At 41.8% G+C, this 23,667-nt stretch overlaps 1 protein-coding gene across 6 annotated transcripts in view; it reads left to right on the top strand.

Annotated features, from left to right (window-relative positions):
* Positions 1 to 23,667, top strand: part of VPS13D (vacuolar protein sorting 13 homolog D) — a 281,804-nt gene that overhangs the window by 80,881 nt on the left and 177,256 nt on the right. For all 6 annotated transcript variants that reach the window (XM_031007143.3, XM_055384705.2, XM_031007141.3 and 3 more), the window contains 11 exons: positions 386 to 557; positions 745 to 857; positions 3,053 to 3,265; positions 7,009 to 7,274; positions 8,431 to 8,564; positions 10,750 to 10,905; positions 11,477 to 11,687; positions 12,645 to 12,719; positions 16,831 to 17,037; positions 19,016 to 19,105; positions 22,396 to 22,536. In XM_031007143.3, the coding sequence (XP_030863003.3) occupies positions 386 to 557; positions 745 to 857; positions 3,053 to 3,265; positions 7,009 to 7,274; positions 8,431 to 8,564; positions 10,750 to 10,905; positions 11,477 to 11,687; positions 12,645 to 12,719; positions 16,831 to 17,037; positions 19,016 to 19,105; positions 22,396 to 22,536 (1,778 nt within the window). The remainder of the gene's footprint in view (positions 1 to 385; positions 558 to 744; positions 858 to 3,052; positions 3,266 to 7,008; positions 7,275 to 8,430; positions 8,565 to 10,749; positions 10,906 to 11,476; positions 11,688 to 12,644; positions 12,720 to 16,830; positions 17,038 to 19,015; positions 19,106 to 22,395; positions 22,537 to 23,667) is intronic.

Here is a 23,667-nt window from a genome sequence, read left to right as displayed (position 1 = left end):
CCATGCCCAGTTAACTTTTGCATTTTTTGTAGAGATGAGGTTTCACTATGTTGTCCAGGCTGGTCTCGAACTCCTGGGCTCAAGTGATCCTCCCACCTCAGCCTCCCAAAGTGCTGGGATTATAGGTGTGAGCCACCACACCTGGTCTGGTTTGAGGATTTTCTAAATGTAAATTTTGGGAGAAAAGGGGCTTTTTATAGTTGAAGCATGACAGTCATATTAACTTGCTTCATTTGGAGCTACATGAAATTTTTGTCATTGGAAGTAGGAATTACCTACTTGATAATGTAGGTGAGTACATTTTAGCCCCGTTATTTGGGCGTGAGCTATGTCAGTGTTAAGTTAGTGACTTGTTTGTGTAAGTGATCTTTTTTCTTTTTCATAGAGAAATAAGTCATACTGTGCCAGACATATCTATCCATGGCAATCTCTCCTCAGTCCACTGCTCTCTGGATCTGTATAAATACAAGCTGATCCGCGGCTTATTAGAGAACAACCTGGGAGAACCCATAGAGGAATTTATGCGGCCTTATGATTTACAAGATCCAAGAATTCATGTGAGTGAGACCTTATGTTCTTCTGTCACTCTCATAGTCTCAGCTGAGGGTCACCCTGTGTATCTATTCCTCAAACTCACCTGGAGAAAGAAGGTGGAGCAACAAGCAAATTAGATTTCTTGGCGTATGAGCCTATTTTTAGGATGGCATCATCAGCTGTGGATTGACGAGCATTTTCCTTTTGTAGACTGTCCTGAGTGGAGAAGTGTACACCTGTATGTGCTTCCTCATTGATATGGTGAATGTAAGTCTGGAGCTTAAAGATCCAAAAAGAAAAGAAGGTGCTGGGTCCCTAGCCAGGTATGCCTTTGATTATATTATTATACTGTTAGTAACAGTATCCAAATAATACACATGTTTTGCATTGACACAGAGCAGAGGTTGCAGAGTGGTGGCTCACAGATGGAATGTTGTCTGCAGAGTGTCTTTTGGTTGATCTACACAGTGCTTTTGAAAAGTTTAGATTCATGCTCTATCAGTCAACATAGGTTAGGTTATGCTGTAGTAACAGACAACCCCAAAGTATCAGTGACTTAAAACAGTGAAGATCTTTTTCTCCCTCATACTCTGTGACCATTGTGGGTCTGGGCTGCTCTGCTCGTTGTAGTCGCTTAGGGTGACAGAGCAGCTGGTGTTTTGATGTGCGAGAGAGAAAAATGAGCTCTGAAAGGTCTTGAATGGCAACTAAATGCTCTGGCAGACTTTGTGGAACTAAAATATGGTCCCACACAGGGTGATGGAGTCAGAAAGTCCTGTCTTGCTGTGTGTCTGAGTAGTTACGGGGTGGGAGATGCAGAACCACTTGATGTGCAGCATTGATGCCTTGCTGGCCAACATTTTCAAAGTTAGGGGCTAGGCGCAGTGGCTCAGGCCTGTAATCCCAGCACTTTAGGAAGCCAAGGCAGGAGGATTGCGTGAGGCCAGGAATTCCAGACTGGCCTGGGCAACATAGTGAGAGACCCTGTCTCTACAAAAAATTAAAAAACTAGCTGCGCATGGTGGTGCATGCCTGTAGTCCCAGCTACTCAAGGCGTTAAGGTGAGAGAATCACTTGAACCAGGAGATTGAGGCTGCAGTGAGCCATGATCACACCACTGCACTCCAGCCTAGGTGACAGCTGAAACCTGGTCCCTCCCGCCCCAAAAAGTTGCAGGATTTTATATAAAAGGTTTATATTTAGCTTCTTTTGAAAAACTGGAAGCTTTGGCAATACTAGGTCCATGTTCTCACTTGGAAGCATCTGGAAGCGGAGTAGCAATTGCTCCCTTGAAATGGGGCATATGCTTACCTAGTCCTTCGCTTATTTCTGTCACTTCCTTAGTCAGTGTAGATGTATGAATTCGTGATTACTGGTGTGGAACTTTAAAAAGTGCATTTCACACTTAATAACCTTTTCATGTTGATCTCTTATCAGTCCTGTAAGCTGGGTGTACATCACTCTTTTCCAGATAGAGTTTCTGACTAGCTTAAGGTCGTATGACTGGGAAAGTGGTTTGGCATTTGAAAACAGGACTTCAAGGCCAGTGATTCCCTGCTGAAGCACTCTGTCTTCTAGTTAGTCTTTCTGTTGAAAGTCCGCCACGGTCTGTACCTAACTCAGCTGGTGAGAGCGTTGCATACTGAAACTGTGGTCCCACATTGGTGGTCTTGTGAGCTAGCAATTTTATTCTTTCCTTTTTTTTTTTTTTTTTTTTTTTTTTTTTTTAAAGACAGAATCTCTCTCTGTTGCCCAGGCAGGACTGCAGTGGTGCCATCTCGGCTCACTGCAACCTCCACATCCCTGGCTCAAGTGATCCTCCCACCTCAGCCCCACCGAGTAGCTGGGACTCCAGGCATGAGCCACGTCACCCAGCGATTTTCTGTGATGATTGGCTGTGCCCTTAGTTGTTCTCAATATGGAATAATTCTGTATGTATTGTCATAATGGTACCGAGTAATTATGAATTCCTCATTGCAGCTTTCTCTGTTACGAAAAAACGATGGTTCCAAATGCATTTCCTGTTGGTAGATTAGTTGAATTATTCTCCATGTGAAGAGTATTATTTGTTCCCAGTACACTACAACAGTTTCACATAAACAGTTGGACAGACCCTGGAGAGTGAAACATCCAGGCAAGCTAGAAGCTGACAGATGAAGGCCCAGAGGGACCCTTGACATCCTTTGGGGATATACAGCCTTCTTAGACTTCTGATGGGTCATGGGAATGATAACGGATTCAGAATATGTTAAACATGTGGTATTGTTACTTCTCATGCCGTTCCTATGAACAAGATCATCTCTTTGGAACTGGAAAAGTAAGATCCAAGGCATAGTGACACTAACTCCATTTTGAGAAGTCTATTAACAGAATCAACAAGAAAACTCAGAATGAAAGTTATTCTCCTTATGGGACTTAGATATATTTTTGATTTTGCTCCTTATCTCGAACTTATATACTTTTGTAAAATGGAAGAGTTGTGTTTCACATCTTGCTTGCTTTCTTTTCTCTCTTTTAGATTTGACTTCAAGAAATGCAAACTGCTCTATGAAAGTTTTTCCAACCAAACCAAGTCCATTAACTTGGTTTCCCATTCCATGATGGCTTTTGACACCCGTTATGCTGGGCAGAAGACCAGCCCTGGCATGACGAATGTGTTCAGCTGTATCTTTCAGCCCGCTAAGAACAGCAGCACCACCCAAGGGTCCATTCAGATTGAACTGCATTTCAGGTAGCAGGTCCAGACCCTTCTCTGCCTTTCTTTATGGAGACATTCCCTTTTGGGTCAAGTCTTTGTTGGCTTTAGAACATCAAAAAACCAAGGAATCACTAGACAGATAAATAGATAATGACTTAATCAGTGCAGTGTACTGTATATTAATGCATTATTCCTATAATCTTGCAGTTTCATTTATTGGCCAAAAGATGTCTCTGTTGCCTTTAAAAATAAAGTAGTTAAGAATTGAGCCTTAAAATCAATCTCCTTCTAAGCTGCAGACTGTTTTAATTTGTAAAGTGGCTTGGAGAAGGAAGAAATTATGCTGGTTTAAGGAAAAAAGTAAAAAGACTTTTGGTCTTTACAAATAATGGAAGGGAAGGTGGGTTTGACTTGAATTACCCATTCAAGTCTTACTGACTCGTTATCCATGTATACATAGTTTTTACCTTTTTGAATTAGGTTATATTTTTCTTTCTGGTATTATGGCAGGCAGTGTTGTATATAGAAAGAACATATATTTTGGAATCAGACAGATCTGGGCTGAAAACCTTGCTCTCCTGTTATCTAGCTATGTGTCCTTAGACAAGTTGTTTAGCCCCTTTGAGCCTCAACTTCCTCTTATATAAAATAGAAAATTACCTATACCCACCTCATTGGGTAGAGGTAATAATTAAAGTAATTCTGGCATATTGCTTGGCACAGTTGGCAGCTGTCATTGTTATTGCTGATATAACATGTTGTTTTATGATATACCATTTGCTGATGTTATGGCTGAACATAGACCTTAAAACTGAAAAATTAGGCCTGGTTTAAAGAAGTCTTTCAGTGAAAACCCAAAAAGGAGACCCTCCCTTCTGTTAGTGCTTCATGTCGTCAGACATGTTGTAAGTATAAACCACTAAGTAAAAAGATTGTGAAAAACTTTGTGTTTAAGCAAAAAACAGAACAAAAAGTCATCAGGATTATTCTTACATGTTTCTGTATGCCTGACATTTCAATGTGCTGTTCAGAATTCCCCAGGTTTTAGGTTTTGTTTTGTTTTTCGAGAGAGGTCATGATTTCTCCATATGCCTTTAGGAAATCTAGCAGAGTAGACATTTACACTTTTTTATGAACTTTAAAAGTTCAGGAGTAGGAATCCTAATTGCCTCTTATTGGGCCCTACCATGAACCAGGCACTTTAGCTACGCTCAGTATAATCCTGACAAGTCTGCAGAGGGGATGACTTCTTCCTCATTTTGCAGTTTCCAAGTTAGAAACTTGGATAAGGGTTAGTTCACTCTTCTAAGGTCACACAGCTCGTAGGTCAAGAAATCAGAGCTCAGACCTGGGTGTGTGATGTTAAAGCCCATGATGTTTCTAACAGTCTAACAGTCTTTGGACCAATCAGGTCATTGGGCTGATTGCAGTCATGTGATAAGATGGTCCCATTTTGCAGTTTATCTGGTTGAAGATGTTTCCTTTGAACAAGAGGCTGGCATCTGTTTGTTCCATCTGGAGAAACATTTCTTTTTTTTTTTTTTTGAGACGTAGTCTCACTCTGTCGCCTAGGCTGGAGTGCAGTGGCACGATCTCAGCTCACTGCATCCTCCGCCTCCCGGGTTCAAGTGATTCTCCTGTCTCAGCCTCCTGAGTAGCTGGGACTACAGGCTCCTGCCACCATGCGTGGCTAATTTTTGTATTTTTAGTAGAAACGGGGTTTCACCACATTGGCCAGGCTGGTCTCAAACTCCTGACCTTGTGATCTGCCCGCCTCAGCCTCCCAAAGTGCTGGGATTACAGGTGTGAGCCACCGTGCCCGGCCGAGAAACATTTCTTTTTGAGTTTACTTTATTATTATTGATCTGGCTTCCTAGACTGTCAGGTAGTTGTCTCCTTCTTATCATATTTTTAATATACAGGGAGCCTGGAAATATTTGTGTATTGTAGGTGTATAATTGGAGTCAAATAATAAAGCCTTACCTTGGCTCTTGCTAACAGAAATACTATTGTTAGCAAGAGGAGTGAAATGTTCTTTAGATGGGAATTTTTGAACGCCTTTCGTGTCTGAAGAAGAATTACTCTTCTGTTGGGATCTTGTGTGTCAAATATAAATCACTTCACAGTGTTTAAAGGCTTGAAATATTTTCCAGAAAAGGGATCCAACACACTGTGACTTTCCAGTTAAATACAGAACTCTGACAATGTTCAAAATGGGGTGGAAAAATTTTACTGAGGGCAACATTTTTTCTCCATTACACAAGAGTAGAGTGTTTCTGTGAAAAATGCTGTGTCTGTAAGAAGGAGCCATGCATCATGCTGCCCTTTTACTAGAGGCAGTGAGCCAGGTTTAGGGGAAATGAGGAGCAGAGAAACCAGCCTCAGAAATATTTCCAAGTTAGCTTTTCCCACATCGGAATACCTTTTAGGTCAGGGAACCAGGTACATGTAGTAGCTACAACCCCGGAGTCGCTTTTGGGCTTACGGAACCAAGTTCAACCCAGAAAACCCCATTTAAGTGCTCCAGCCCCTGTTTCTCTTGTCCTACTCATCTGAGGCCTATCCATTAGTAGGCCGGGCCTGCTGATGTATAATAGGGCCTGGATGAAGCCCCTGACTGCATCATGGTTTGAAGTCAGGCCTGAGAGTCCTCGCTGGGTTTTCACGTCAAATGTAGACTTCGGAGTAATGGCAACTTGTCCCCCCACCCCCACCCCAACTCTACCTCTAGGTTACTTAGGGGACATTTATCCCTGGTAAATGTCATCTTACTTGTTCTCCTCGGGCCAAAAGATCTGGGCTGTCAGGTCAATTTCAGTTAGAGAAACAATCTAGTACTAGTGTGTGTAAACTTGGTATTATTTATAAAGAAGTGATCCTAGACGTCAAAGAAGGAGTGCCTCATTGATCTTCTTGAAATAGCCCATAGGGAAAGAAAGTGACATTTATCAAATGCCTGCTATGTGCCTGGTGCTTTATTTCTTATCGTATTAATATTCTTCATTTTATAAGTAGGGAAACAGGCTGAGAGAAGGTAGGTGGCTTTCGTAAGATAACACAGCTCGTAAATGGCAGTATTTAAGTCTGCGTCTCTGACTTCAAAGCCTGTGCTCTTTATCATACCAGAATTTCTTGACCTTAGCACTATCGACGTTTTGGGTCAGATAATTCCTTATTATGGGGCTGTTCTATACATTGTGGGATAGTTAACAGCATCCCTGGTCTCTACCTATACTAGATAGCAATAGCAACCCCCTCTAGTTGCAATTGCAACTGAAATGTGAATAAAAAATGTCTATAAGGGCCAGGTGCAGTGGCCCACATCTGTAATCCGAGCACTTTGGGAGGCTGAGGCGGGAGGATCACTTGATCCCAGGAGTTTGAAGTTACAGTGAGCTGTGATCGTGCCACTGCATTCCAGTCTGGGCAACAGAGTGTGACCCTGTCTCTTAAAAAAAAAAGAAAAGAAATAATGTCTTCAGGGGAGCAAAACCATCTGATTGAGAACCACTGAGCTATACTATCTATGCTGCTTTCTTATAAAATGTTCCTTGTTGTTTAAAAATATGATTAACTTATTATACTGAATGTGTTGTTAAACCAGTCATACACTGAATGTGTTATTCAACCAGTGTTCAAAGTTTACTGATACTCAAAGCAGGCAGTTTGGAAAATACTGGAATACCACCTGCCAAAACTGAGCAGTACATTTGCAGGTTATTGAAATAACCATGTTTCTTTTTTCCTATTTATTTTCTCCTGTCTTCTTTTTATAGATCTACCAAGGATTCCTCCTGCTTTACAGTAGTTCTCAACAATCTCCGTGTGTTTCTCATATTTGACTGGCTACTGTTAGTCCATGATTTTCTCCACACTCCCAGTGATATTAAGAAACAAAATCATGTTACTCCTTCTCGCCACCATAACTCTAGCAGCGAATCTGCTATAGTTCCCAAAACTGTGAAGAGTGGAGTAGTTACCAAGCGGTCTTCCCTTCCTGTGTCCAGTGAAAGGCACCTGGAGGTCAAGGTCAATGTAACAGGTGATTATGTGTCGGTGTGATTCATTGGTGCTTAGTTTGGATGTTAGGCTCAATATCTGCCTTACAGGATGATTGCTCTTTTGCCTCCCATTTTTCACATGAGCACTTACACATTTGCCTCTTTTACAGACCTGCAAGCATCAGAGGTCTTGGCCTCCATTTTCAGGTAGGAGCTGCCTGGCCCACTGAAGACTGCGGGGTCGCTTGTCCCTGTCCCCTGCCTGCCTAGTGCTTGTGCCTGGCCCGAGCACCCGCCTGGGCAGTGGTCTTTTTTTTCCAGGGTACAGTCTGTCTGTAATTTGCCGTTTGATCTTTAGGGCCCTAACAGATGTGCTTTATGGAGTTTAGGCAAGTTTCGTATGTGAAAACCTCAGTTTTGAAGATAAGTAAGTGAGGAGATTTTTATTTTCATTACAAAAAGAATATTTTTCTTTGTATAGATGAATTTACTATGGCATTTGTTGACTAGCGAACTCATCTAGTGCATCTGTATGTATTTGTGTATTTATTGTTATGTTTCTGATACCTGTACCTGCTTCTCAGTGATTTTGATGAAGCTGGCTAGCACAATGCGTTTTACATGAGTTCAGTTACAAGCTTGATCTATATATGGTTTTTGATAAAAACACAGTTTAAAGCAGAGTGAATTTACTGTTAAATATATACACATAAGTTGAAAACTTACTGATTTCAAAAATCTCGATATTAAATTGGTCTGTTCTTTGTAAACAACCTTGTAAATAGCTACTTAGATGCATAGTGCCTGACCAGCATTAGTACCTGAGTCTTCTTCCTGGAATTTTCAGTCAGGTCATCACTTAGAGAAAGGATAATTTTGTGAACTTCTGAATATCTCCTAGGCCTCCCAGGAGAACTGGGGTGCAGTTTCTCTCTCTAGTTTAGAAATATTCTAAAGAGAGAAATCACATCCCAGTCTTTCCTGCTGCTGCAGAGCTCCATTGGTTCAGCTGCATGTGGCCAGATGCAGAGTATTGGTTCAGGATGACACTGTTAGTAAATGTCAGCAGACATTTTGGAGAAAAATATCTTACTGGTTCGTGTTGTTGCCTGGTGGAAATGTGCTGCCTCGTTTGCAACAGCCTGGTGTTTTCCAGCTTCCCAGCTCTGGCTTGATTGACGACGTTGTCCTTTCCAGGTACGGAGTTTGTGGTCATTGAAGATGTGTCCTGCTTCGACACCAATGCCATTATTCTGAAAGGCACCACAGTGCTCACCTATAAGCCCCGGTTTGTTGATCGCCCATTTTCAGGAAGTTTGTTTGGCATCGAGGTAAGAAGTCTATGTGTTGATCACGGCACTGCGTGTTGGCTCACGAGAAAAGCATCTGGAAGAGAATTTTACCTCTTAAACTTTCATTAGGGGAAGTAATTCATGAAATTGGAAGACCCTTGCCCTCTTCTCCTCTTTGTTTTCTCCCCAAATCTACCTGGCTATTCTAATGCATGAATTCAGTCTCCCAGTGTTAGGCTATAAATATGCAGAGGACATTTGCCTCTTTCTCTTACACCCTTTCTTCCTAAAGAAGTTCAAGGAGACTTTTCCAGTCCCCACTGCCCTGTCAGGCACCTTGTTGTGCCCTCTCGTTCTGCAGACCTCGTCCATGAAGGTGAGGCCGTGGGTCTCATTTCCCCTGCATCCCTCTCCTCACCTGGAGTGCAGCCCTGTGAAGAGCTAGGGCTTTGGGAAGGGAAACCTATTTATACAAAGTGCTCAGGATCTTATATGTTATCCTTTCAGGAATACCTGATCCATAAAAGGGCAGCTCTGCAGAGTCCTGCCTGGCTGAGAGGAGCGCATGGATAATAGTGGTGCTTTAGGCTCTCATGTCATCTCATGAAGAAGATAATTTGTGCTGGAGTGGCCTTTGTAGCTCGGAAATGTCATTATGCAATATCAGGCCAAAAGTGCTTTGTCTCTTGTTAAGCCATGGGGTGTGGAGACAGAAGGGGAACCGTGGCAGGTTCTTGTTTCTATCAGATGTTTGTACTTGACTCATCTCAGCTCACATTCCCCATGCCATACTGTTAGGATATTTGGTCGGGGTTCCTTTTGCTTTACGATCGGCCTTTTCATGCCCCTTTCTTTCCAGTGGTATTGCTCAAAGTTTGAAGGAATAAAACTTATTTTCACTGTTAGGAGTATATGGTTTATGGTTTTGAGACAAACATAGTGGAATAAAGCCTGAAGGGACTCTACTTCTTGACCACTTGTTTCTCTCTTGTAAAGAAACCTCCGTTTGAGAGGAAGGATTTGCATGCTGGTGTGATGTGAGTTGATCATGAAATTGCAATTCATCTGCCTTCCAAGCCACCACAATACTAGCTTTGAATGGAGAATCTTGCTGATTGATTAATGAACTGTCAGGTACAATTGGGTTTTGTGTAGCAGAAACCCCTGAAGGAAAAAGGAAAATGAAACTTTTCTGCTCTGAAGTCTTAGGGCAACTACATGGCAAAATATTTGAGATCGCTGGAAACTCCTTTCAGTCCTGCCTTTGAGGCAGCACAATTGGATCTGAATTTTAAGACCAGCTTGATAAATCATTGGGGGAGAATTTATAAAGTATGAATTTTGAATATGACAAAGGACCTTGCTGTCACATGTTTTTCACAGCACTAGGATAGGTCCCAAAAAGGTGGTGGAGGGGGTGAAGAGGGTAAGAAGGACCCAAATGATTGCTCTTTTCTTTCCTCTGTGCTCTTCCTGAGCATGCAAAATAATTTGGTCCTAAAACTGGAGTCCTTTCTCCCTCTCTCCCTTCTTTCTCTCTCCCAATGAATGTATTTATTTTTTAACCTTTTATTATAGAACATTTCAAACATATACAAAGTAAACAGAATAATATAATGAACTCCATATATACCTATCACCCAGCTTTAATAATATGTTTATTTTTAATTATGAAGATATTGTGAGGAGGGAAAATAATCATATATGATTTCTGATAGGTTATTTTGGTGTGTTTCTTTCCTTAAAGTTGGGGAGTAACATTATTTTGGGTTGTGTTTTCACTTTGTGTTGTAACTGTCTTCTTAAAATCCATATGGTCTTTTTTGTCATTTTTAAATGGCTGCAAATATTCCATTGAGTAGATGTGATATAACCTTGGCTGCTCTTAATTTTTTTTAACTATTAAATAATGGTTTCGTGAATTTTTTTTTTTTTTTTTTTTTTGCTAGTTCCTAGAGAGAAGTAGGATTACTGGATCAAAGGGTGTGAGATTTGTAAGGCTTTCGGGGTGTATTGCTAAACTGCCTTTTCCTCTGGGTGAACCACTGCGTGTGCTCTCGGCAGCGGTGGGGGGCTTCACTCTTCACAGTATTTATTTCAGCAGTTGTTATGGGTCTTATGATAACACATGGCTGACTGCTTCTGAGATAGCCTCTTTGTGCTGGTAGTTGGACCCTTCCTAAATCAGACATTAATTCTTGCCATATTGCATTTCATTCTGCAGGTGTTTTCATGCCGACTAGGGAATGAGCATGATACAGCTCTTTCAATTGTGGATCCCGTACAAATTCAAATGGAGTTGGTGGGGAATTCTTCTTATCAAAATAGTTCAGGATTGATGGATGCATTCAATAGTGAAGATTTCCCACCTGTCCTGGAGGTAATGATGCAAAATCTGTGCAATACGTTGATATGCTCTCAAACACTGTCCTGTGCAGGCACTCTTATTTACTCTGAGCCCAACAACCTCTTTTTTTGTTTTGTTTTGTTTTGTTTTTTGAGATGGAGTCTTGCTCTGTCGCCCAGGCTGGAGTGCAGTGGTGCGATCTCGGCTCACTGCAAGCTCCACCTCCTGGGTTCACGTCATTCTCCTGCCTCAGCCTCCTGAGTAGCTGGGACTACAGGGGCCTGCCACCGTGCCCGGCTAATTTTTTGTATTTTTTAATAGAGACAGGGTTTTACCGTGTTAGCCAGGATGGTCTCGATCTCCTGACCTCGTGATCCGCCCGCTACATGGTGCAGTTTTGTGACCATTTGACCTCATAGTTGAGACATCTTACCTTATGGTTATTAGTGCTTAATTTCAAGATCTTTGCAATCTTTTAAATGAGAAATTTGGTGCAGTATCTGTTGGACTTTTAGAAGTTGAAATAGGAATTACATCTGTAAGAGATATGGATGTAAAACCAATGCAGCTTTAAAAAATTGCTACCTTTTTTACATTTTGTTAGATTCAGTTACAAGCCCTGGATATCAGACTCTCCTATAATGATGTTCAGCTGTTTCTTGCCATTGCAAAATCCATCCCAGAGCAAGCTAATGCTGCAGTGCCAGACTCAGTGGCCCTGGAGTCAGACTCCGTTGGCACTTACCTTCCAGGTGCATCTCGCGTTGGAGAGGAAATCAGAGAAGGGACAAGATACACCTTAGATCCTGTCTTGGGTAGGTGTTTAACTATAAAACCCACTCAGTCTTGCTAATAACGCTTCTTCTTTTTGACTCTTAAAATTTTCTTTTGCACAATTAAATTGTACAGAGTTTAATTGTATGTCATTAAGTATAACTGTAAGTCCTAAGTATGACTGTCTCATTTTTTAAAATTTAAAAACAAACAAAACATCCCTAACCAACTACTCCACTATTTTTCCTCTTTCAGTTTTTTCCAGAGTTACCTGGATAATGCCAAAGTTGAGTTTTAAGCTTTGAGAGTTCTCCTCTGAAATTATATGAGTAACACTAAGTTTTATTTTTAAGCTTTTATTATTAATTTATTGGTTTATTTTGAGACAGGGTCTTGCTCTGTCACCCAGGTTGGACAGCAGTGGTGTGATCATAGCTTATTGCAGCCTCAAACTCCTGGGCCCAAGCTATCTTCACTCCTCAGCCTCCTGAGTAGCTGGGAGGGACTATAGGTGTGTGCCATCATGCCTCACTAATTTTTACCTTTTTTTTTAGAGACGGGGTCTTGCCATTTTGCCCAGGCTGGTCTTGAGTTCCTGGTCTCGAGTAGTCCCCCTGCCTTAGCCTCCCAAAGTATTGGGATTACTGGTGTGAGCCACTACTGTGCCCACCTCTAATTTTAAGCTGTTTAAAACACAGTCAGGGGAAAATGTAGGGGCCAGATGGTGGAATGAAGGGGCCAGATGCGAAATAGACCTTCCCCCCCACCCCAATTCCTGGCCAGGACACCACTTTAAAAACACAGTCAATATGAGGAAAAGACTCAAAGATTTCAGGGTACACTTGATAGAATTCTCCAATTAGGAGTCCAGTTTTGCTTAGAGAAATGAAATGTTTTAGTCACGGGTTTTTTAATTTCTTTTCTTTTTTTCTAAAATTAGTTTGTAGATTAATTTACATAAAATTATTTATGAAAATTTTATGCTATTTGTTTCCTAGAGTTACAGCTGGCTAGGCTGCAGGAGCTGGGATTCAGCATGGATGATTGTCGCAAAGCTCTTTTGGTGTGTCAAGGTAATTTGAACAGGGTTCTGTTACCCGTTGTTTATCTTGATGATATGCTTCCTTCCCATTTCCTCTCTTACTTCCACAAGGCGACTTAGAGAGCTGAGTGTGTTTGGAGGACGCTTTATGTGTCTTCTCTGGACTGCATATCATCTTAGGTCAGTAATAATAACGTCACCCAGGCTGGAGTGCAGTGGCGCCACCTCAGCTCACTGCAACCTCCACCTCCCCAGTTCAAGCCATTCTTCTGCCTCAGCCTCCTGAGTACCTGGGTTTATAGGCATGCGTCACCACACCTAGGTAATTTTTGTATTTTTAGTAGAGGCGGGGTTTCACCGTGTTGGCCAGACTGGTCTCGAACTCCTGACTTCAAGTGATCTGCCCGCTTTGGCCTCCCAAAATGCCGGGATGACAGGCAGCAGTCTTTAGTAGTGGATAAGAATTTGGGTTCTGAGGCCAGGTGCAGTGGCTCATGCCTATAATCCCAACACTCTGGGAGCAGAGGCAGATGGATCGCCTGAGGTCAGGAGTTCAAGACCAGCCTGACCAACATGGCGAAACCACATCTCTACTAAAAATACAAAATTAGCTGGCGTGGTGGCTCATGCCTGTAATCCAGCTACTCAGGAGGCTGAGGCAGGAGAATCGCTTGAACCTGGGAGGCGGAGGTTGCAGTGAGCCAAGATCATGCCCCTGCACTACAGCCTAGGCAACAGAGCGAGACTCTGTCTCAAAAAAAAAGGGGCTCTGGAGCTGGCTGACTGGGTTCAGATCCTTACTCTCTGCCACTACCTATTAATGACTTTGGGAAGTGACTTTAACCTCTGTGAACCAGTGCTTCCTTATCTGTAGAAAGAAGATAAGAGGCTGCCTCCCTCAGAGATTTGATGTAAGTAAATGACTATATGCAAAGCACTAAGAAAGTGCTAGCACACAGCAAGTGCTCTATAAATGTTAACCACTGTTACTAGTGGTTGTGCTAATGGCGGTGATACTGATAATTATGACCATTTACTGAAGTCCTGTATGCCTATCTTTGTGTTTTCTTTTTGCATCCTCTTCACAGCCCTTGGAGGCAGACATTATTATTCCCACTTGAAATGAGGAAACCAGCTCAGATTGGTTAGGTAAAACTTCCTAAGTAAACTTGGTGGAGGTCACATCTTAGTCCCCTATGATGGACTTAAAGCCAGGTCTACCTGCCTCCTAAATCTGTTCTTTCTACTCCATCTCACTTCCTTTCCATCTCCATGTTTCCCTTTCTCTTCAAAAAGAGAAGTACAGCACAGGCTGCATTTCCTTCCATCTTTTTTTTCCCCTTTTTTTAAGAGACAGGGTCTCACTCTGTTGCCCAGGCTGGAATGCAATCATAGCTGTGGTGCAATCATAGCTCACTGCAGCCTCCAACTCCTGGGCTCAAGCAATCCTCCTGCCTCAGCCTCCTTTCCAGTCTTTACACTTGTGTGCACTTTCTCTCTTTCTACTTCTCCTTTTTTTTCTTTGAGACAGTCTCACTCTCTTGCCCAGGCTGGAGTGCAGTGGCGCGATCTTGGCCCACTGCAACCTCCGCCTCCCAGGTTCAAGTGATACTCCTGCCTCAGCCTTCTGAGTAGCTGGGATTACAGGTGCCTGCCACCATGCCCAGCTAATTTTTGTATTTTTAGTAGAGACAGGGTTTCCCTTTTTTGTACAGGCTGGTATTGAACTCCTGACCTCGTGATCCACCTGCCTCGGCCTCCCAAAGTGCTGAGATTACAGGCGTGAGCCGCTGTACCCGGCCTCTTTCTACTTCTCTACCTACTGTGGACAGTATATCCAACACACACACATGCACACATTACATTTTTAATGTACTGGTAGATTCTGTTGCCAATACAATTTTATAGTCTTTTAAAAATATTTTATTGAATTATGATTGTAATTCTGTTATGATATACTTAATATATCAGCAGCATCTTCCCATGTCATTGAAATTATTTATCAACACTGATCTTTTTACATTGACTCTAATGATATAATTTACTTAATCATTCTTTACTTGTTATTCAATATTATACACACTTCTATGTAGTAAACATTTTTTGGTGTGAACTTTTGTCTGTGTCTTTTAAGTATATCCTTGGTAGAGTGATCTATATTTTAAATACCAGACCAAAGGGTATAGATATATTTTTCAGGCTCTTTACTTGATTTCTTTTTTTTTTTTTTTTAATTTTTCTTTTTTAAAATTTTTTTTGGGGCTCTTGAATCGACAAATCTTTTTCTAAAAAAATTGTATCTGGGTTATTCCAGCCAATTTATGTGTGAAAAGGCTTGTTTCATGACATACTGGTTTACATTAACTTACCTTTTGGATTCTGAAAAAAATGAAGGTAGACCTAGTTCTCATGTGTTCTTGGTTTTGTTTTACCCAGTCATTAGTTTTTGGTTTAATTAATTTTATACCCCTTAATGTTTACTTTTCCTATGCTTTTTACTCTTTCTTTAACAATTCGAGCACCTTTTTTTTTTTTTTTTTATTAAAGTTCTGAGAACCTTTTGGTTTTTTTTTTTTTTTTTTTTTAATTTTAGATACTGGGTTTTGCTCTGTTGCCCAGGCTGGAGTGTAGTGGTGGCACAATGATCATAGCTCACTCTAGCCTCAAACTCCTAGGCTCAAATGATCCTCCCACCTCAGCCTCCTGAGTAGCTGGGACTACAGGATGCACCACCATACTTGGCTAATTTTTAAATTTTTTGTAGAGACAGGTCTTGCTATGTTGCCCAGGCTGGTCTCAAATTCCTGACCTAAAGTGATCCCTTGCCTAAACCTCCCAAAGCATTGGGCTTATAAGCATTAGCCACTGTGCTCGGCCTCTGTTTGGTAATTTTTTTTTTTTTTGAGGCAGAGTTTTGCTCTTGTTGCCCAAGCTGGAGTGCAATGGTGCAATCTTGGCTCCCTGCAACCTCCGCCTCCCGGGTGCAAGCGATTCTCCTGTCTCAGCCTCCCAAGTATCTGGGATTACAGGCACATGCCACCACGCCCAGCTAATTTTTGTTATTTTTAGTAGAGACGGGGTTTCACCATGTTGGTCAGGATGGTCTCGATCTCCTGACCTCATGATCTGTCCACCTTGGCCTCCCAAAGTGCTGGGATTACAGGTGTGAGCCACTGCACCCGACCGGTAATTTTTATTTCTTTAGTAGATAAAACTTAATTCCATCAGTAATTAATATGATAATAGCAACTGATGTTTATCTGTAATGTAGATAATAGCAAATAATGTTTATTACACTCCAGGCTTCACTCTGAGAACTTTCCATGTACTCATTCTTCCCTCTTCCTGTCAGTCCTTTTAAGTGGGTGCTGTCGGGCACAAAGAGATCAAATAACTTGCCCAAGAGCCAGCAGCTGGTAAGGGCAGAACAGGACCTGAAGCCAGGCCATCTTGCTCTGGAGCCCATGCCCTCGATCACTTACACTGTCCCTGGTACTGGCCTCTGGTGACTTACAAGTATGGGGTGGCATTGCTTCTCTTTTCTTTTTTTGGGAGGAGGGGGACTTTAGCAACCGGGTTGTATTCAAGAGGCAATTAGTAACGGTTATATATTACACACATGCAGTTCTCGCATTGCTCTCTGTTCTCAAGGCATTTGCGATTGATTGAGAAGACACATTATACACAAAGTAAGATATTTGAGAACAATTACAAAGCAGCACATCAATATATTTGCAAAACTACATAGTGAAGATTAAGTACTTAGGTACCAAGTGGCGCCGTGTCTGGATCCTCTCCTGTCCTCTTCTCTCCTCTCCTTCAACAGATGGCATGGTAGAGAGGGATGGCTTCCTGGAGGCATTTTGGGCCAGATCATGAAAGGTGTGGTAAATTTGAGTGGAAGGTGTGCAACAAAATGTTTGCTTAAAAGCAGGATTATTATTATGCTGGGATTCCCTCCCACCCCCCACCCCCACCACCCCCACCCTCCTTTTTTATTAAGTCCAAGAATACTTCTGGGATCAAGGCTCTCTTGGCTTCCCAGTAGGTCTCTAGAGAATTTTATTTCTCTATTTCCTCTGTGAGTGGCTAGGGTAGCTGTGGAAGCTGGTAGAACTGATCACTTCTTAATTTCTTTGAAGGCCAATTGAAAAAGGCAGCAAGTTGGTTGTTTAAGAATGCGGAACCTCTGAAGTCTCTTTCCTTGGCCTCCACCAGCCGAGATAGCCCAGGGGCTGTGGCAGCGCCATTGATCTCTGGTGTGGAGATCAAAGCCGAGAGTGTGTGCATCTGTTTCATCGATGACTGCATGGATTGTGATGTTCCTCTCGCTGAACTCACCTTTTCCCGTGAGTGTTGTCCTGGTTTTCAGATTCATCTTGAATATTTCCAGTCATTGCTGAATTATTTGGGGCCTTTTTTTTTTTTTTTTTTTTGTCATTCATACTCTATTTAGTCATTTGGGTGAAATTTAGATAATAGTTTTACATATGTTTTTCGTTATGTATGTTTTAAAGAAACTTTTATTTGCCATATGTGGCCTTCAGCCTATAGCTTGGGAATAGGAATGGTCTTTGATAAAATTTCCATTGTATTAACAGCTCTAGCTAAATCATTCCTGAGCTCTTCATTTTTCTTATCTTTTTATGTATCTAAAGATTGTAGTGAATACTGCTAGGCATTTAACAGATAAGCTCAGACAATAATGGTTCTGTTGTATTATCTCTTGAAAATCAAAAACAAGAATCTTACTAGAAAGTGCACTTCTGAGTCTCCACCACAGGGCCGTGTAAGGGGTAAAACACTGTTTATATGTGAGCTGTCCTTTGCTAGAGTGGGGACCAAAGTAGGAGTACTCTATCCTTTTTTTTTTTTTTTTTACCTCAAAGGTGAGGTCTTGTTTTGTTGCCCAAGGTTGGTCTCAAACGCGTGGGCTCAAGCAGTTCTCCTGCTTCCCGAGTGGCTAGGATTAAAGTGGCCCACCATTACTTCTGGTGGGAGTACTTGATCCTTAAGTGCCTCACTGCAAGCAGTGTGAAGTTGAGGTCTTTTTTTTTGTGAGACGGAGTTTCACTCTTGTTGCCCAGGCTGGAGTGCAGTGGTGCAATCTTGGCTCACCACAATCTCTGCCTCCTGGGTTCAAGTGATTCTTCTGCTTCAGTCCCCCGAGTAGCCGGGATTACAGGCATGTGCCACCATGCCTGGCTAATTTTGTATTTTTAGTAGAGACAGGGTTTCTCCATGTTGGTCAGGCCTGTCTCAACCTCCTGACCTCAGGGATCTGCCCGCCTCAGCCTCCCAAAGTGCTGGGATTACAGGCATGAGCCACCGCGCCCGTTGAGGTTTTGAGGAGAGTAAATGAAAATCTCCCTACTCTGTTTAGTTTTAACTTTCCATTGTTTCGATCTTGCCAGCCTCTTCTTCCTTCAGGTAAACTTTGCTTCTGGGGCTTGAATCTGGCCTCTTGCACATTACAGAGCTTGCCCTTTCCCTGAGCTTCTATCTAGGGCACCACCAGGGCTACTTGGTTAAAAGTGACAACTGGAATTTTGACTGTTTTGATGAATATCTTTTCTGCAGAGACTAATTAGTTGATTTCTTATTTTTCTATGTCAGTCTCAACATTTTGAGCTAATATTTATCAGAACATGACTTCTCTAATCAGTCAGCCCTCTTATCATTATTCAGGTAGAAATATCTTTTTTTTGTTTTTTATCTTTATTTCTTGAGACAGAGTCTTGCTTTGTTGCCAGGCTGGAGTGCAGTGGCGCTATCTTGGCTCACTGCAACCTCCGCCTCCCGGGTTCAAGCAATTCTCCTGCCTCAGCCTCCCAAATAACTGGGATTACAGGCGCCCACTACCACGCCCGGCCAGTTTTTGTATTTGTAGTAGAAATGAGGTTTCACCATGTTGGCCAGGATGGTCTCAATCTCCTGACCTCATGATCCACCCACCTTGGCCTCTCAAAGTGCTGGGATTTACAGGCATGAGCCACCGTACCTGGCCAGAAATATCTTTTATGTTCCCACAGGCTTCAGGTACACCTGGGTGCCAGGGCTGGCACTGTGGGAAGGCAAATGAGGTACTTGCCTCAGGCACAGAGTTTAAGAGGGTGCCAGAAAACTCAGTCATGGAGATAAATAATATCTCAGTGCCATATTTTTAAAAATTGATGCAAAAAAATACATGATGAACAAAATATCAGAATGTTGTGTGCTCTCCTTTGCGAGTATTAGCTCTAATGTTTCTTTAATGTCATTTATCAGCAAAAGGCAGTTTTGGTTGCTCCTGCCCTGCCGCTGCAGTAAGGTTTGCTTTCATTGCAGGTCTGAATTTTCTTCAGCGTGTGAGAACTAGCCCTGAAGGTTATGCCCACTTCACCCTTTCTGGAGATTATTATAACCGTGCTCTTTCAGGTCAGTATAAAGCATATGTTATCATGGGATTTAAAAAATAAATTTAAATGTTTGCCTGGACTTATTGCTACGTAAATTTTACATGAAGGAAAGGGCAGGGGTGGGGTGGGACGGGGAAAGATGAAAAGCAAGTAGACTGCATAAACACAGAAAATAAGGATTTTCTGTCGTGCTAAAAACATATCTGATATGTTGCAACTAAAAAGATGTTTTCGGCTGGACGTGGTGGCTCACGCCTGTAATCCCAGCACTTTGGGAGGCTGAGGAGGGCGGATCACCCTGAGGTCAGGAGGTCGAGACAGGCCTGGCCAATATGGCAAAACCCTGTCTCTACTAAAAATACAAAACTAGCTGGGCATGGTGGTGGGCGCCTGTAGTCCCAGCTACTTGGGAGGTTGAGGCAGGAGAATCACTTGAACCCGGCAGGCGGAGGTTGCAGTGAGCTGAGATCACACCACTGCGCTCCAGCCTGCGTGACAGAGCAAGGCTCTGTCTCAAAAAAAATCTAGAAAGTGATGTTTTTATAGTTAATTTTTTTTTTGATCCTGCAGTTTGGCTCATTCTAGAATATGCCATTGCTCAATAGTGAAGGATCATTTATTTGGCCCTGAGAGTAGCTAAATTTCAAGGGAGATTTATGCCCACAAGCATTTTTTTTTTTTTTTTTGAGACCGAGTCTCACTCTGTCACCCAGGCTGGAGTGCAGTGGCATGATCTCGGCTCACTGCAACTTCTGCCTCCAAGTTCAAGTGATTCCCCTGCCTCAGCCTCCCGAGTAGCTGGGATTACAGGCGCTTGCCACCATGCCCAGCTAACTTTTTGTATTTTTAGTAGAGACGGGGTTTCACCAGGTTGGCCAGGCTGGTCTCGAACTCCTGACCTCAGGTGATCCACCTGCCTCAGCCTCCCAAAGTGGTGGGATTACAGGCGTGAGCCACTGCGCGCAGCCAAGCATTTTAAACCTCAAGTCCCTTCACTCCCCACTGGGTTTGTTTGTTTTATTAGAATCTACTGAGTCAGTGACACTATATATTCTGCCCTACCTACTCCCTAGAAAAAAACAAAAACAAACAAACGAAAAACCACTGCTGATCAGAGCAGGCTATTTTTTGGGAGACGTAAACCTCAATAATATCGCAAGCATTTTCAGGTTTCTTTCTTCCCAATTGAAAGACCAAGGTAAGAGCCTATACATACAGGTTGAAATTCAGAAGCCATAATATATTAGGGCCAAGTGGTTTGAGCAGTGAACTTTGCCTTAAGAGAGCTGAAAGAAGGTCTCATCGGAATTGGTAGTAGGCATGGACAGAATAAGCAGAGTAGTGCTGGGCAGTCCAAGGTGTAAACCTCCGACGGCCTGCTGCCTTTAATTTCAGTAAGAAATTAAACCTCGATTTGTTGTGCTGCTGCTGAGTGTTCTAGAGTATTTATTACATTTAATTTTATGTTAGTTAACATTTTCCCTCTGTACCAGACTCACTTAAAGCTAACACCCTTATTTCTTCATTGTTCAAAATGTTTCACTTTAGAATGTAATCCCAGCACTTTGGGAGGCAGAGGTGGGCGGATCATCAGGTCAGGAGATTGAGATCATGCTGGCGAACACGATGAAACCCCATCTCTACTAAAAAAAAAAATACAAAAAATTAGCCGGGCGTTGTGGTGGGCGCCTGTAGTCCCAGCTACTCGGGAGGCTGAGGCAGGGGAACGGTGTGAACCCAGGAGGTGGAGGTTGCAGTGAGCCAAGATCGTGCCACTGCACTCCAGCCTAGGCGACAGAGCGAGACTCTGTCTTAAAAAAAAAAAAAAAAAAAGAATAATGGCCCAAGTCTTTCTAGTTGAGAGAAACTCTTGCATGTGGGAGCTATTTTTCTGAGAATCATTTGTTTTCTTAGGCCAAATATTGCTTACTTTTAAAGTTGTATGAACACATTCAGGTCACTAAATGTCAAATGGTGTAAGGAGACTAATGTACCTACTGTGTGTTACATACTGATTTGGATTTGTTCAGTGGCTGATTGTGTGTGTCTATTTAAAGATCTGTTAAAAATTAATTGGCTTTGAAAAGTTGAGTCTTTTAAGTCACAGTGATGTACCATTTTTCACACCCAAGAGATTAGCAAAAATTAAGTGGGACACTACTAATTATTGGAAGATATAAGCCATAGTCCTTGCTATTAGAACTACACATCACTACCACTACTGTGTAAAACAATTTGGCATGACCTGGTAAATGTGAGTGTAAGCATACTCAACAACCCCGCAATGTGTTGCTTCTAGGTCTGTACCGTAGAGACTGTCTTGCCTGTGTGAACTACAGATGTATATAAGGCTGCTTATAGTAGTATTCCAATAGCAATAAAACTGGAATCAAGTGAATGTCTTTCAGAAGTAGAATGGATAAATAAATTGTATATTCATTATAATGCATGTTAATATTCAGTAGTGAAAACAATGTACCACGGTGACCTGCATCAATGTGATGTAGCAGTATGCTCGAAGACATATTGGTGAACAAGAATAGAAACTTGAATGCGCATGGGGATTCCATTTATGTAAAGATCACAAGCAGGACAGTCTAAATGTTCTTAAGAAAGGTATATATGCTTGGTAAAATTATAAAGAAGGGCAAGGAAATGATTAACTAAAAATTCAAGTGAATGGTCACCTGGAGTTGGGTGGGAGGGGGTTGGTGGGAAGGAGGGGAATGAGATGGTAGGGAATGGCCCTTGGGGACTTCAAAGGAACTTGTAATTTTCTATTTCTTAAGTTGAATAGTGAGTACACGAGTGTTTGTGGTATTATTTTATATGTTGTTTATATAGTCTTTGTGCATATTTTAAGAAAAAGAAAAAGTTAATGAGCCTTCATATGTACCTATTTATTCAACGAATGTATTGGTCCTGTAACCAGGAGAATCAAATTTAATAGCTATTTAAGACACTTTATTATTTTTCCAATCTTAGTCTGAGACTCCTTTTTCCATCTTGAGTGTCTCAACACATCCTGCCTGTTCTTTAGTGGAAGACACTGCCTGCCCTCCTTCCTGCCACCTCTGGAAGACCATCGTGGGGGTACATATATGCCTTTCCACTTGTGTCTTCTGGACAACGCAGACATCTGTAGGGTGACCTGTAGCTAAAGGTGGTTGGTGCTTTTGTTGTGAAATTGAATTGGAAGTAGAAAGCTATTAAGCTCCAGTTTGTCCTTGCTGAACATTTGCAAGCAGTGTTCCCCTATAAACTCTTGATATCTGCTGAACAGATGTCTTATTTCCTGTGTTCTTTTAGGCTGGGAGCCATTTATTGAGCCTTGGCCATGCTCTGTATCCTGGCAACAGCAGGCAGCTAGTCGTCTCCATCCTCCTCGACTGAAGCTAGAAGCCAAGGCCAAACCTCGTTTGGATATCAATATCACTTCTGTGCTAATTGGTGAGTAGAAAGTTGTCTTTCATAGACTGATACCTTTCCGTACCTAAGTTCTGAGTCTGGAAGACTATTAATCCTAGTTTAGCAAATACCTGGGCCTGTACCAGGCATCACTTCTTCATCCTGACTGCTTTCCTGATCAACCCTAATAGCCTCTTGATTCTCAACCTGTTTCTCCACCGTTGGCATCCCATAATGATGCTATCAGTGGTTAAGCAAGAACTTAGATTACTTAGGAAACGTAAATGGCCGTGATGGACTTTCTCCTCATAATGCTTGGTCACTACAGTTGATTAAATGTCCTGGAAGTGAGTTTAGATTAACTTTGCTCAAGCTATTCACGGACTAATTCTTAAAAGGTGTATTTTGACCATATATTTATAGTAGAATAAGTTGCCTTTGTTGTTTCTCATTATCATTTTGACCTAACTCTGAAAATGACTTGCTTAAGGGTTGCCAGGTTAGTGGTGTGTTATCTAAAAGTATCTTTGGCAATGCTGAAATGTACATCTCTGGATTCAATGTCATGAATAAAAACTGCTCTATTGTTATAGTTCTGCCATCTAAAAGGAAAACAATATAATCATACAATCAAGTAGTGTGTACCTTCACTGTGAAAACTCACATTCATTGTTTGATTTATTGATCTACTTGATCTGATTTTGGAATTACTATACTTTATCTTTGAGCGATAACACATACTATTGCAAATTGTGAACTTTCTTTGGTGTGTATGTTGGATTGAGGCTGTTAGAATATCCACTTCCTTACACATGTCAGAGTTGGATGGAAAGAATGTGTTATGAAATGAGACCATAAGTTTGTTGACCCCCCAAATTTAAAACCACTGTTTTATATGATCAGATTTCATCCACTAATTTGCCTAGTTGTTAATATCACCTAGATAATAGTAAGTTGACCCTGTGATTTCTCTAAACTGTATTGTTTTGACTCCTACATTGTTTCTCACAACATCTCTTACTCTAGAAGGTTAGAGAAAGTTTGTGGTAGTCTTTTGAAAAGATGCAGTAAACAAGAGCTTACCTAAAGGGTTCTTATTGGTGTTTCTGATGAGCACAGTATATGTCTCTTTAAGAATATCTTCTGGCCGTGCACATTGGGTCATGCCTGTTA

Source organism: Gorilla gorilla, chromosome 1, assembly GCF_029281585.2.
Source record: "Gorilla gorilla gorilla isolate KB3781 chromosome 1, NHGRI_mGorGor1-v2.1_pri, whole genome shotgun sequence".
Classification (NCBI taxonomy): domain Eukaryota; kingdom Metazoa; phylum Chordata; class Mammalia; order Primates; family Hominidae; genus Gorilla; species Gorilla gorilla.
This window is presented reverse-complemented; position numbering and strand designations above follow the sequence as displayed.